Source organism: Drosophila eugracilis, unplaced genomic scaffold (genome assembly GCF_018153835.1).
Source record: "Drosophila eugracilis isolate 14026-0451.02 unplaced genomic scaffold, ASM1815383v1 contig_415, whole genome shotgun sequence".
Taxonomy (NCBI): Eukaryota; Metazoa; Arthropoda; class Insecta; order Diptera; family Drosophilidae; genus Drosophila; species Drosophila eugracilis.
This window is the reverse complement of record NW_024573278.1, coordinates 1,757,377-1,771,139: the sequence shown is the minus strand read 5'-3', so window position 1 is coordinate 1,771,139 and position 13,763 is coordinate 1,757,377. Positions and strand designations below refer to the sequence as shown.

At 34.4% G+C, this 13,763-nt stretch overlaps 2 protein-coding genes across 2 annotated transcripts; both read right to left on the bottom strand.

Moving 5' to 3' along the window:
* Positions 1–107: 107 nt before the first annotated feature.
* On the bottom strand, positions 108–4,868 carry LOC108116923 (polyadenylate-binding protein-interacting protein 2). Its single transcript, XM_017229063.2, has 4 exons — positions 4,547–4,868; positions 1,887–2,038; positions 1,717–1,817; positions 108–1,652 (listed from the first exon to the last, which is right to left on the bottom strand). The coding sequence occupies exons 2-4, from the start codon at positions 2,028–2,030 to the stop codon at positions 1,523–1,525; spliced, it is 375 nt and encodes a 124-aa protein (XP_017084552.1). The 5' UTR covers positions 2,031–2,038; positions 4,547–4,868; the 3' UTR covers positions 108–1,522.
* A 526-nt stretch (positions 4,869–5,394) lies between these two features.
* Positions 5,395–7,674, bottom strand: LOC108117007 (sialin). The gene is made up of 6 exons (XM_017229177.2): positions 7,197–7,674; positions 6,699–6,932; positions 6,330–6,638; positions 5,992–6,274; positions 5,687–5,928; positions 5,395–5,628 (listed from the first exon to the last, which is right to left on the bottom strand). Exons 1-6 carry the CDS (start codon positions 7,482–7,484, stop codon positions 5,464–5,466), a joined length of 1,521 nt encoding a protein of 506 aa, XP_017084666.2. The 5' UTR covers positions 7,485–7,674; the 3' UTR covers positions 5,395–5,463.
* Between the last annotated feature and the right edge of the window lie 6,089 nt (positions 7,675–13,763).

The following is a 13,763-nucleotide window of genomic DNA, read 5'->3' as shown; positions in this document are numbered from 1 at the left end:
TCTTTATGAGGATATCTTTACATTAACGAAACATATATCAAATCAAGAACAAATATAAATAAAAAAATCTGTTATTTATCCCATTTAAATAAAATGAAAACTCCACATTTTAATGCTATAATAATACTTCTTTTTATTGAGATTTTTAAAATCATTTTTGATATTTTTTTGCTTGGGTTTTTTTTTGTATCTTTATATCACACGTAACGTAAGTAATGTAGTAGATCTTTTAATGCTGTCTTAAGTCACTAAGTCTAAGCTGATTGAAAAAATATAAATTTATCTTTGTCTACATGCCGAAACTAAAATAACAAAAATGAATTAGTTATTTGTGCATATGCATCAAAAGAAGTTTTCACTTAAAATTACAGAACTATTTGTTATTGCAGCGTTGGTTTCGTCTGTTATCATTTAACACTAGATATACATATATTTATGAAGTTTGTTTTTTGTATAAAGAGGCGTTAAACATTAGTATCTCAATTGGTTTTTAGTACACTAAATTACAATTGTAAATTACAAGTATTGCGAGAGTCAGAGGGAAAGTTAACAAGCGCTTCTTGTAACTTTTGCGTAAAACGTACAACGAGTTAACAATGGTGCAAAATTATTTTTAAAAAAACTAGTAAACACGTATCATTCACAATATGTCCAACTTAAAAACGAGTGTAGATAGTGGGCGGGGACGTTAAATTAAATACAAATTTAAACTACTATTAAAGTCTTTGAATATAATTTCAATTTAACGACATGAGGGTTACAAGTTCTGTTTGTTTAATATTGGTTTTTTTCTAACACAATCGAGTCTTGTTTGTTGCTTAACATTTGCTTTAGCTGGAAATTGGCATAGTTCAGTTGTAGTTTCAGTTATAGTTTGTTGACTCCTAGGTCGTTAGAAGTCACGACTCTCAGTTTTGTCGGGTGTAAAAAGTCATTTGTTTTCGTTTTGTACGTTAATACCAAAATTTTCACTAGCTTCAGCAAGCGCCTGCGTCTGCGTAACATTTTGGGTTCGGATTCTGGGGGCTCCGAATTTCTCGGCAAACAATATATTCGTGTTTAACTCTAATTACAGTGTACTTTTTGATGTACGTGGCATAGTTTGTTAATTGTTATTTGTCTGTTCTTAGTTTTTAGTTGTGTTTTTGTCGCTTTGTTGGTTTTTTTTAAACATATTTTTTTATATTTTTCTGCAGTGATTTTGTGTTTTTATAATGGTTTTTAAAAATATGATTCGTTTGCATTTCGGTCGCCAGCATTTTGGAGTTAGTAGAATCTATAGTTTCTTTTGGTATCTAGAAATTAGATATTCATGGGCTATACTTCCTCCGAATGCTCTAGCTGCTCAACTTGGGCATATTATCAATCTCAATCTCATTAGCGGAAATTTGTTTAGTCGAGTCTTAGCAAAAAAAAAAGAAGGATCTTCGGTTTATCTAAGGATATTCGCGTATGAGGTCCACGTGTTATGGGTTCGGGGTGGTTTGTGATTCTGTGGTGGCGGGCGGGTTATGAGCTGGCTTTATGAGGCAGGGATATCCATAACATGACTAAGCGGAATAAACTCATCGGCCATTGGATTTAGAACAGACTTTTCCACATTACACTGACTCTTGGGCAGTGCGGAAAGCGCCGTGTTCTGTTCTTCCGTTCTGTGGAGATCATTAGTTGATTAGATTAAGTTAACATTAAATATAGATGGTAGTCACTACTTACTTTGCCTTTTCCCACTCATTGATCTGCTCTTCCAGCTCGTCCTCAATCATGGCCTCGAAACACTCCTGCATAATCTCCTCCTCCTCCAGACGTTGCAGTTCCTATACGTTGATTAACCAGATAACAAGATTATTTTTTTTATATTATTTTTATAGGGTATGCAAGCTTACGTTCTTGTCAAACTCCTCCTCGTTTTCCATCCACATGTATTCGGAGAAATCTGGCTCATCGTCGATATCTGACAGCGACTCGTCGTCGTCCACGACGTAAATTATTTGATCCGTCCAGTCCACAGATGGCACTTTTAACAACATGATATTTACTGCAAGGAGATTTGGACTCGGATTACTATAAGCAATCTTATGAGATGGTCTTATATTTTTTTTTGCATATACTTATATGTATGCGAATGTAATGTATGTAAAATGGTAAAAACAAGCTTTATCTGCGATCCCGTGGAAATCGTTTATGATTAAAAATTCAATTGATTTATGAGCTTTAAAAATTAACATTCCAATTACCATTTAATCTCAGCAGTTTCAGAGTTTCTGAATTCATTGTCTAAAGTTTTAAGAATATTTTTACAATGACTACTGGTTTTTCAAACCCTTGAAAGTTGAAAAATTAAAAATCATGACCCTATATGTGTATATAAAAAGATATTAAATTATAAATATTTTAAAATGGAAATATTATTATCTAGCATTAAAAAATATAAAATAATAATAAGCTAGGATTAACATACGCAAGCTCTTCTGTATTTGAATACATTATCGTATTTGACCGGCAAAAAAGCAAAAAGCCGACCAGTTGTATTTGTGTTCTAAAAAACCGGTTTTTCTCACAATCTTATGGGATAAACAAAACAAAAATCGCACCTATACAGGTGAACAAAATTACACTAATACGTATTTGTTTATATAAATAAGCAAACATTTTCTCTTTTCTTTTTGCGCAACGTTTTTTTGTTTATGCGCGAGCGATGTCTATTTTTTGCGTTGTGGCCGCGGCATACAAAAATTTGAAAACAAAATGACTCAGCTTTTAGTTGAAGAGCGAAAAGAGCCCCAAATAAGTGGCCATATATGTAGGTACATATGTATATATTATGTACTATACTATATTATATAGTATCAGTTTATTACTCGTATCACTTGTAGACCCGTTAAACATTTTATGGGGTATAGAAATGCCGTTATCAGTTGGAAAACACAATAAGAAAGAAACAAGCAAACGTGTGAAATAACCCGAATGTCAAAAGTGGGAATTAATGCAAAAACGCAATAAGCCAAAGGCGACGATCGTCAGCGGTCAAAAACTAGGAGTTCATGGGCGTAACTAATTAAGTGTACGTGTGTACTTGTGACTGTAGTTTTGTTTGGTTTAAATTAATATAACAAAATTAGATATTAAACACAGCACAAAATCTCCTAACATTTATTTTTATTAATATATTATCACTTGGCTGTTTAAATTTAAACAAATTTGAGATACTTTTACATACCTAATAATCTTCCCACGCCTGTGCTAACATTTGTTTACAGTTTTTTTTGAATATGTGTAGGTGTTTGCTGGACATAAGATTTTATTACACTCAAATCTAGCTAGGTTCATATTCCCCTTAAGCAAGTCTTATCGTGTTATCAATAAGTGGAATTTTTTTCCTTTTCTCAACTTGTTTACTTAAATATTTATAGAAATCAGCTGGTTATTATCACCAAAACAAAACACTTGCAAAAAGGCACAGTAAATTGAGCTGGCAACTCTGGTGCTTTCTTGGTGTACGTGCCGCAACACACACACACGTACGCACAAATGAAGCTCATCGAATTGCAAGTAGAAGTTAAGTTAAGCAGCTACATTTTAAATGAAATTGCGAAAATTAAAATGTACTTGCACGGCGGACTCGACGAATTTCATGCATGTATTAAATATGTAAAGTAAATATGCATAAAATACAAAGGAGGTAAATAAACAATTACACAAACACACAGCTGGCTTTTCAAGTGCACTAGTGTTGGTGTGCCCGATTGAATGAACCTCCCTCAACCCAAAAAAAGCAGCAACAACAAATACAGCAGCGGCAATGATAATACAACACAATGTATTATTCAAGGTAACAAGTGTTTAAAGTTTAAACATTAATATTCTTTGGGTTTATGTACTTGGAGTCTAGCCCACGCACATGTACACGGAAAAAAATTAGAAAATGGGACTGAGGTAAGCTTTGGGATGATAAAACATCGTTTGTTTGTTCAAAAGTTTTATAACGAGAATATATATATTGTGGTATGATATAATATAACAAATATAAATCCTAAGAGAGGTTAAAATTTACTGGTAATAAAATCTGGGAAAATTTATATTTTTAGAGCAATTCAAAAGTTTAAAATAAATATTATATATGTTATTAGTCTTGCCTTTAATCATATTACTTAATATATTCCCAAAACGATGCATTTTTTTATTTAATATATTTAACGAAAATAGTTTCTTTGAAATTTGTTAGATATTGTATTTTTATAGTCATAAAAGGATATACAAAATTATAAAAGTGATCAATATTATATGCATTTTTCTCAAGTGTAAGTAGGGGGACGCTAAGTTAATGGCCGATCCGACACTTGGCCTTTATTGATTTGTCAAGAAGCGGTTTTACGTGAGCGTTTAAATGTTTTGGCGGAAGCGCCAAAAGGCAAATGAAAAACCAGGAAGCCAAGTTCTCTGACTTCCGCCTTTCCCCGTGCGCCTCTCAGATTTAGATAATTAAATTGTTAATAATTCGTTTGCTATATTTCGAAACCCTTCGATCTGATCGTCCCGTACTCACTTCCAATCCCGTCCAGATGCTTTTCCGATTTCCACTTGATATTTTGGAGTCAGTTCCTCCGGACGACTTGTTGTGTTTGTTATAATTCGATGATGGTGAATTGGTTTGTGTTGTTATAAGGCGTTTGTTTTTGTCTTGCACTGAGAATTTTGCGACGTTAGAAAATCGGGAAAACACCTGCAATTTAGTGTTGCATACAATCCAGATAGAATCCACACAGAGAATTTTGATATATCTATTGCGAAACGTATTCGAGTATGTGCTGTGTGCGGATACACGTCCGTGAACGTCAAGCAAACGAATTGAAAAAATTGAAATGATTAATAAAGCAAGTAGGGTAGAGGTGGAGAAGCATCGATGGCACTATCGATGCGTCGATTAATTTCAATCGATTTTTTTTTTTTTGAAAACTAAAGTCCCCCACTAATATATAGGATATAAATCTTCAAATTTTCCATTAATATTTTTATTATAAAAAATTGTTGTACTTTAATTGTATAATCAAAGTTCGATAATCAAACGCGGTTTATGTCTTTGCTTTGCAGTCGTGACTCAAGTCCAAAACGAGGGCTGCCAAATCTATATGTTAAAGCACACATTTATTGAAATGTCTTCGAGTGATCACCATTCGATTCACCGTTAATAAGTGTCTGGTTTAACGCATATTTTTATGTAATAAAATTAATTTTGAAAATATTCAACAAAAAAAAACAAACTATCCATTTAAAAATTAAAGGTAGGCTTGGTTTTTAAATTGTGAAACTATCGATAAAACTTGGTCTAATCAAAAAAATGAAATTATGCTTTTATTTTATTAAAGTAATTTAAAAGTTTTTAACAAAAAATGTACATGTATTCCGCGAATTTAAAATGCAAAAAAGTAAAAGCAAATAAAACATAAATACATAAAAGTACAGCTAACTATTGATTCCGTTTTCTGGAGGGGATCTTGTTTTCTCCTTTTCGCTGCGAGGATCCCAAGGTTGCAGGTTTGTACTGCTGCAGAATCCAAAAACCAACATAGCCATCATATTAAAGGCAATCAGTGAAATCAGTACCACATTCCACTCTTCTTTGCTACCCTGAAAGGTACGTTAAAATTGAAATATATACACAGTATTTAAATTTTTCCCATCTTACAGTATGCACCAGAGCGGCGACTAGATAAGGTGCTAGGAATCCGGAAAGATGGGCCATTCCATTCGCCAATCCCGAAAGTAATCCCGCGAAGGAAGGAGCAAAGTAGAGCAGCGTTGGCCAGTAGCCACTAAATCCCATATCCGTAGAAGCCATCACTAAAGCAAACATCACTAGGACCAATATTTTGTTACCGCAGTCAGCCAGGATGATGACTCCAATCAAAGACGTTGTCAAAATGCTGCCTGTTGTAAGGAAGTGACATTATATAAAAATGATTTCCAATCTTTGACATTAAGAAATCTTACATATTCCATACAGCATTCTCCGCATACAGCTTTGATCGCTACCCACTTTTCTTTCGACGTAGCTGCCACCCACAATGCATAACACCTTCGAACAGATACCTCCCAGATATGGAGCTGCCGAAAGAAAGCCCACTTCTCGCATTTCAAATTCCATAGCCTCGCGCATAAATCGCGGCATCAGCTGAGTGATGACCAGGAAGGTGTAGGTGTGGAACATGTGGGTCAGGACGAAAGCATATGCTGGTGGAGCCATTAGCAGGTGCTTCCAGGGAACTTTTAGTACCTACAAAGGATAGACAAGTTAGCTTTAAATTTCTGATCTTGTTCTTACCACTCACTTGCTGTTCCTGGAGTCCCTCATGACTCTTTTCTTGCTTCAGGTAATCCACCTCCTCATCTGAGATCCGTGGATGCTTATCCAAAGTATCGTATATGAGAAAGCAGCAGGCGATGCCAAAAAAAAGTGCAACCCCACCGACTACATAGAAAGACAGCTCCCAGCCAAAGTTGCTCAAATAATTGGCCACTGGGTAGACCAACATGGATCCCATTAGCAGTCCACTATAGGCGAACGACAAGAGCGCCGTTCGCTCTGTAGGATGAGCCCATGTGACAAATAGTTTGTACATCGCAGGATTTCCGGAGCCCTTTTAAAAAGTTTGTATTGCCTTAAGGAAGTTTTAAATTTCTGTTATTTTTCTCCTTACCGCCGATAGTCCACATATGACCAGGACAACAACTGCCGTCTCGAAACTGAAGTGAGCCATCATTGGAAGCAAGATATAGCCCACTGCCTCGCAGATCAGAGAAACTATAAATAATATCTTGCTGCTGCATCGGTCTGCCAGATAACCGGACAACGAGATAGAGACCACGTAGCCATAGTAGTAGACTCCCGGAAAAGCCAGCTCCTGTTTTCGAGTCCATGGTAAGTCGCCAGACTGCCAGAAATGAAATGAAACTTAAAATTTAGAGTAGAAATGACAACAAATATTTCTTTTTCTACATATTTTAATATTTTTTATTGGCTATGTATGTTTTTTATATTTATATTACTATCGTAAAACCCACTCATAAATATAAGAATCCATGTCTTTAAGCCATTAATCACATTCATTATTACGAACAATTTTTTTTTTTATTATTGCTTTTCATATTTTCAACTACTTATGCTAACTTTTATTTATTTTGTAGATTTGTCTTGCCTGAGTTTCTTCAATCAGTGGATTTAAAACAACCCTAGAGGATCCACATTTTCCCGTAGAGGTGATATTGCTCTCCGCCAATCGAAACAGTGCATTAATAAGGGCATCCTCCGGTCGTGGCATAACCATTTTGAGGATAATCATGCCGAGCATGTTCCTCATGGCAGCATGGAGGCATGTCGACAAGAAGGCGCATATGGCATAGGTCAAACGCACAGATCCCAGGAGATCATGGGTGGGCACACTCGATTGGGTGAGGCGTGGCAGTGTCCACGATCTGCTTTTCATGGTAATCAATTTTTAAACATATACGAGTACACAAAACACTAATTAAACGTTTGGTATTAAACCAAGCGTAGACCGAGCTATGGAGCGACTGATTGGCATTTCGTCGGCAATGCAAATGCGAACGCCTGTCGATCGGTTGGAGATGTTACAACGCCAACTTATTTGCTTTTTGTCACGATTTCACGGCTAGTTTATCGTCGCCCCTCTCACCAAAATATGGAGAATATGGAGAATTTATCTGCGAACTGTAAACTGTAAACGAGAAAGAAACACATGTAAATCTTATGGACAGTGGCGATAAGAATTCAAAATAAAATCAAAGCTCCGAAAGCTTTGTCAGTTTCAGTAAGTTTCTTGTTCGTTTTAATACATAAATTTTGACAAGTCGCTTAGAAAGAACTCTAAAGAGTTTAAATAATTATTGATTTTGATCAGTCATATCTGTATATAGTCGATGGATCTGTACTATATATGTTAATATTCAATTACTGAAATATTTCTTATATATTATTTAATTAAAAGCTTAAAAATACTTTCAAAAGAACAATTTTTGTTGAAAAGTGATTAAAATGAAATGATTTGTATATTGCATTCTCGCACAATTTTATGTCTTTCGTCACCTTAATTCTTTGCTCTTTGCATTTTATTTATAAAGTCAACAAAAGCTCAAATTTCATTAAAAGTTACTAGGCGGTAAATTTAAAGTCTCTTTTCTTATCAAACTTATTTCATAGATGTTTATTAGTAACCGTTAACCATATAATATGAGTGAATATTTAAAACGGGTACAAAAAAGCCAAAAATAAATCTTCTGATTTATAGAACAAAAAATTATATAGAAGAAACAATTATAAGCCCTTATTGTTATAAACAATATAAGATGTCATGTTTAATATATGTCAAGCTTATTAATAACCCAACTATTGACCTTTACCAATACCTAATTATTTCCCATTTAATTTTAGGCTGTCTGAAGGATTGTCCAGTAGACTGCTTAACTTGGTCAAAACACTCGTAAGAAAGGAAAATAAAAAAGAAAAGTAAAAAAATGACTTAAAGAAATGTCAGAAAAAAATTGTAAACAAAATGTGAATGTATTGTGCATGGCACGTCGGAAAACGTTTTTCACGTTCCGGTTTGTGCAATCAACCTTAGCTGCACTTTAATGGTTGACGAGAGAGAGGGAGTGGGTCGGAAGGTGCAGTCGGGTCAAAGTGCACGCTTTGGCCAGTTCAGTCCTGACAGTCAATTGGCTTTCGGATGGCCCGTGTCAGCCATGTCTTTCCCCATAAACTTGGATTCACACACGTGGCGCACACAAATAGATACACTGAAAATAATTAGCAAGTTGGTATGATGTCATATGAAATTACTTGTGCGTATATTTTACTTGGTTAAATTATAGATATCTTATCAGCTGACTGTATTATAAATTAACCTTTTATAAATTCAAATTTAATAATTGCCTAAGAAGTTCTCTCAGAAAAAAAAGATATACATATGGTCAATATACAGTTTGGGAAAAATAGCTATTTTTTAAAGTTCTCATAAGTATATTGTACACAGGTGAGTAAATAAAATAAATATTTTTATATATTGCTATTCAGTTTAGTAAATAAAATTCTAAAACTTATCTTTCCTTAAACTAATCGTTATCAATTGATACTTATTTATGGTATACCTTACCCAACTAAAGATGAAAGTAATATTTGTTAGTCGGAGCTTAATAGGCTTGAAAAACCAAGATGGGCTCTAGACTAAATAAATAAATTTACAATAATAATAAGTACTTAAATAAGAAAAATAATTAAAAATACATGTACACTTGTATATGATATATAGTCATGAAATACGTTCCCCGATTTGTGATGTATTTGGCACTATTTATCACCCTTATCCACGAACCGAACCCATAAATGAATTTGGAGACAACGGCATGCACTTTGCTTATCTATTTGGACGCATCGCGAGGTCTCAATGCGGCGTGTTCTATTTTCCGCTCCGCCTGCACTATGTTTCGATTAAAATTTTGAATTTTTTATGAGCCGCACATGTTAGTTGTCGTTGTTTCTGTTTCCGTTTCCGTATCTGCTTTTTACTTTTTTGTTATTGTTTTTCTGATGTTCTGTTGTTAGCTCATTTGGCATGCATATGGGAAATCGAGGGGGAGGATGTAGGTGGTTAGTCAGTCCTAGGACATTTTACATATTTACCGACTTTTTGATTGATTTTTTATTTATACGCCGCATATGTCGCGCCCACCATTCGAGTGACTAAACTTTCACATTTTCCCTACTTTATGGGATTCCTTATTCAGGTATTCCTCTACCGAATTCCAATTTCTACCATATTTGCTGTGAGCGCATATGTCGACATCGAATCTCGAGGGCAATGCATTGTTTGCATTTGCATAGCCAACATGTTACCATATATATATATTCGCCTTTTGGCGCAAAGTTACCTTGTGCCCTGGTCGCGTGTCCTGGCCAGGAAAACACTTTGTTTTCTCGGTCTAAAAATAGCCATTTTGGCCGCCAGGGACTCTAGTTTTTTTTTAGTTGGCCTAGCCAACTACGAGCGGGAAAATCCAACCAATTTCCACATTTACATCTACTTTTGGTCGTAAAAACAAATGTCCTGTGTACGCTGTTTTGGACATGCATGCTTTTCCTAAAACCGAAAATGACAAAACTTAACACCATTCATGAAGGTAACGGTATGTATAATCACCGCAGTGAAGCTTCGATAAAATAAGTCATTAAACATTTATGGTACAGTTTTGTTTAACAGTTTATAATTAATATTAAAAAAATATTTACTTTAATAAATATCTTAATATAACGTTTTGACCATCTGTTAAAGACCGTTTTGGTAACAAAAATGTAACTCATTGAGAAATCGGAATTTTATGTCCAGTACTTATAGTCATATGCTGTCATCTTCCACGTAAGTGTTGACGTTGTTGGTCAGTCATAGGTCAAAAGTGCGGCAGATGGTTAAATGAGGTCGTCAAAGGACTCATGATGACCTAAACAATGTACTCGAAAGAATTGAGAATGAATCTAAACCACAGAATGGCATATGGGCTACTAATTGCTATTTTGGGACTTTATTGTAATATTTTTATATTTTATTATATTTCTTTGTTTTTAATATTTATTTATTTGTATAATAAAAATTTAACTTATTTGTGAGTATTTGAAATTAAAAAAAAAATAAATGGTAAATTTATAATTAATAATATTACTTTAAAAAAGTTTTTAACTTATTAAATTCATTCTAAGACGACAATAACTTGTAAGCTAGATTAAAAAATAATAATCACGATGAGTTTCGGATGAGCTCCTAATACATCCTACACAAAGTCCAAAGGATTCCTCTTGATTTCCTTTATTTTTTCTAAAGAGAAACTTATCCTGTAGAGAGGATTGCCTTTCAATGGTATTGGGTTAACCCCAAGCCAAAGTTTTAATACATTTTAATTTTCTTTTCTCTCTCTGTAGTTCTTTTAGTTAGTGTTTTTTTCTATGTGGCTTAACATTTCCGACGAATCCTTTTATTCCCACCTGGCCAGAGAGAGAGAGAGAGAAAGAGCAAACAAGTGTTGTCCGAAATTGGTAGAGGGTTCAATTCCAATGCGGCCACTTGACCTAAATTTGTTACTTCTTCACTTTCTGGCAGGGATTTATTGCGGCTTATGTAAATTTTCTGTAGCCTTTGGGCCTCTCGTAGGAAATCATTTTGTAATAAAAACAAATAACAAGAAAAAACTTGCCTAAGTGCTTAAAAGTAATTTTCTATAATTTATTTTTGCTGTTCCATTTCGCTATCTTTGCTGAGTGAGTGGGTTTTTTTTTCGCTGCGAGAACTTTATGAACCCTCTAATAGTGCATAGTTTTCCTGACAGTTGAAGGGCGGAAAATTGTTGCTCTGCCAGCGGGTCAAAATACAGTCACCGTTGCCTTAACAATTAGGGCCCGAAGACGTGACTAAACCACGAGTCGCGTTCTTGGTGTCTCTCTTTAATGCACTGGAAAAAAATATAAGTTTACTCTTTGATAGGGAAAATACATTTTTTTAATAATCAATTACATTTTCTATATTTATTTCTATATTTTTGTAATAAAATACTGCATACTTTGTAACTTTTTAAAAAATTAAAAAAAATTTCTTTCCTTTCCGTTTAAAATTAGGGAAAGGATTTTATAAAACTGCTCTTATTAGAAACAAAAATAAAAGTTTTAGCACATTTTTGTGGGTGTATTTACTGCCTTCGTCCTGCTTTGACATTCTCACCTGCTCACCTGCTCTCACTCCTCTCGAATCGCGCTCAGTTTTTATTCATCGTCGCTGAGAGTCGTAAACCTACGAAGTCAAAGCAAAAGCCATTAGTAGCGGCTTGAAGTTCGCTACGAAAGGATCAAGTTACATTCGTCCTTTGAAACGTCGCTTCAAACAGAAGTCCTGTATTAACGGAGTGCGCGTAAAAGAATGCAGTGATATTTTAACGAGTGCCTAATGAAAATTAATCTTTGGCCAATAAATATCAATTTTTTTAAGCAATTAAACTAAAATATAATATAAACCAAAATTAAACAGCAATTAACAGCTGACAATAAAAAAAAAATTAAAAATTCCCATTACATAATTGTACCAAAGACTGTGTTGTAATTTATTTCAAAAATTTTTAATGAGCATCGATTCGGAGTGAAAAGTAAAATCATGTTTTTTCTCCGTTGACGGGTCATGGAGGTCATCACATTCGGCGCGCCAACGCTTAACGTATTTCAATCCATTATATGCATAACCACACGAAAATCACCAACACAGACACACTTATATACAGACACTAACCAACTAACTAACCAATACAATGTCATTAATAGGGCGTCATTTATTACATATCGAATGTGGAACTCATTCCCATTTCGATTCCCATAACCATCCCCATAACCATTCCCAGCTAACTAACGAGGCCCAATAGCATGTGTTCTTGAAATCCACTAATTTAGTTTATTATTAGTATTATTTGTTGACTTCATTGTTGCATGCATTAGTTGATTAAAGATGGCCAATAGATCTTAACCCAAAACTGGAAACATTTCTCTATTAATTAATGATAATTTCAAATTATTCAGTGGTCCTCTGAAGGCATAAAACATAAAATAAAAACCAATTAAAAAGTGTCCTGAGTTTAATATAGTGTTTGTGCTAACGAAAACCTGATTTAATTACTGGATTAAAACTAAAAAAAAAGCATCAACGGCAAAAGGAGAATCCCTTTAAGCCAAATGTAAGTGGACCAAAATAAAATCCCAGACTGAACTTAAATGGGGCAATACAAGTCGATAATTCCAAAGTGCGTCCTTGCACTTGTACCGAATAACTTTCGGGCCATATACAAATCCATATCTAAGTGTATATAAAAAAGTTATATATATAATATATATACATTTATATGTGTGTAGTTCGATAGGGTGGAGGAGAGGTGGGTATATAATTTCTCTTGCACCTGTCGCTGCTCTTTTCACTTCATCGCGTGCGTGGCAAAGCATTTTTATAGCCACAAAATGTCCTTTTACGTTATGTCTCCCTGAAAAGAAACAACAATAACAAAAAAAAAAAAAAGAAAGGGGAAAACAGAAAGAAAAACCACAAACAATAACAATACCAGCTAGCGGGAAAATTGAAACGCGGTCAGGAGAAGGCAACAAACAAATAGCGCCCCACGCATTATCACAGCCCTTTCATTAGTTTTTCTTTTCTGCTTAAATCTGAAGGAGTTACGGACTTAGTATTAATATTAAATTGCATTTGGCACTGATTGAGGGGATTACTTGGTTGAAAGGGCAACATTTAATTGTTTTGGCCACAGAAATTAACCCTGTTTTACATCGATTGGTCTTTATTTATGGACAATTCAATAAACACTTTCAAGGTCGTCTCTTGCGACACTCGTCGCCGACGTTATTTTACGCTATTTTTAACACATAACTCATATTCAATAATAAATACAATACAATTAGTAATTTTCAAAGCCGTCATTCGGGGTAACCTAACGACCATGAAGACTATGAAGCGCAGGCTCAAAAGACGATGAAATAATTGGTAACACGTAGAGTGCCCTTCCATGTGGTTACGCCTATTGAAGAGTCCCAAAATTTGGTATTTAAGAAAAGTACCTCAAAGTTTCTATATGTTCTATATGTTTTTCTATATATTAATAGTTTGCTGAGGGCTGAACAATAAATATAAAAGTTATAGTTCTTTGAAATAAGT

Coding starts and splice junctions, on each gene's coding strand:
- LOC108117007 (XM_017229177.2), bottom strand. CDS start 7,484: ATGAAAAGCAGATCGTGGACACTGCCACGCCTCACCCAATCGAGTGTG. Junction 5,929..5,991: donor GAGAATGCTGTATGGAATAT/GTAAGATTTCTT, acceptor TCCTTACAACAG/GCAGCATTTTGACAACGTCT. Junction 5,629..5,686: donor TCGCCGCTCTGGTGCATACT/GTAAGATGGGAA, acceptor CGTACCTTTCAG/GGTAGCAAAGAAGAGTGGAA.
- LOC108116923 (XM_017229063.2), bottom strand. CDS start 2,030: ATGTTGTTAAAAGTGCCATCTGTGGACTGGACGGATCAAATAATTTAC. Junction 1,818..1,886: donor AGGAGGAGTTTGACAAGAAC/GTAAGCTTGCAT, acceptor ATCAACGTATAG/GAACTGCAACGTCTGGAGGA. Junction 1,653..1,716: donor AATGAGTGGGAAAAGGCAAA/GTAAGTAGTGAC, acceptor TGATCTCCACAG/AACGGAAGAACAGAACACGG.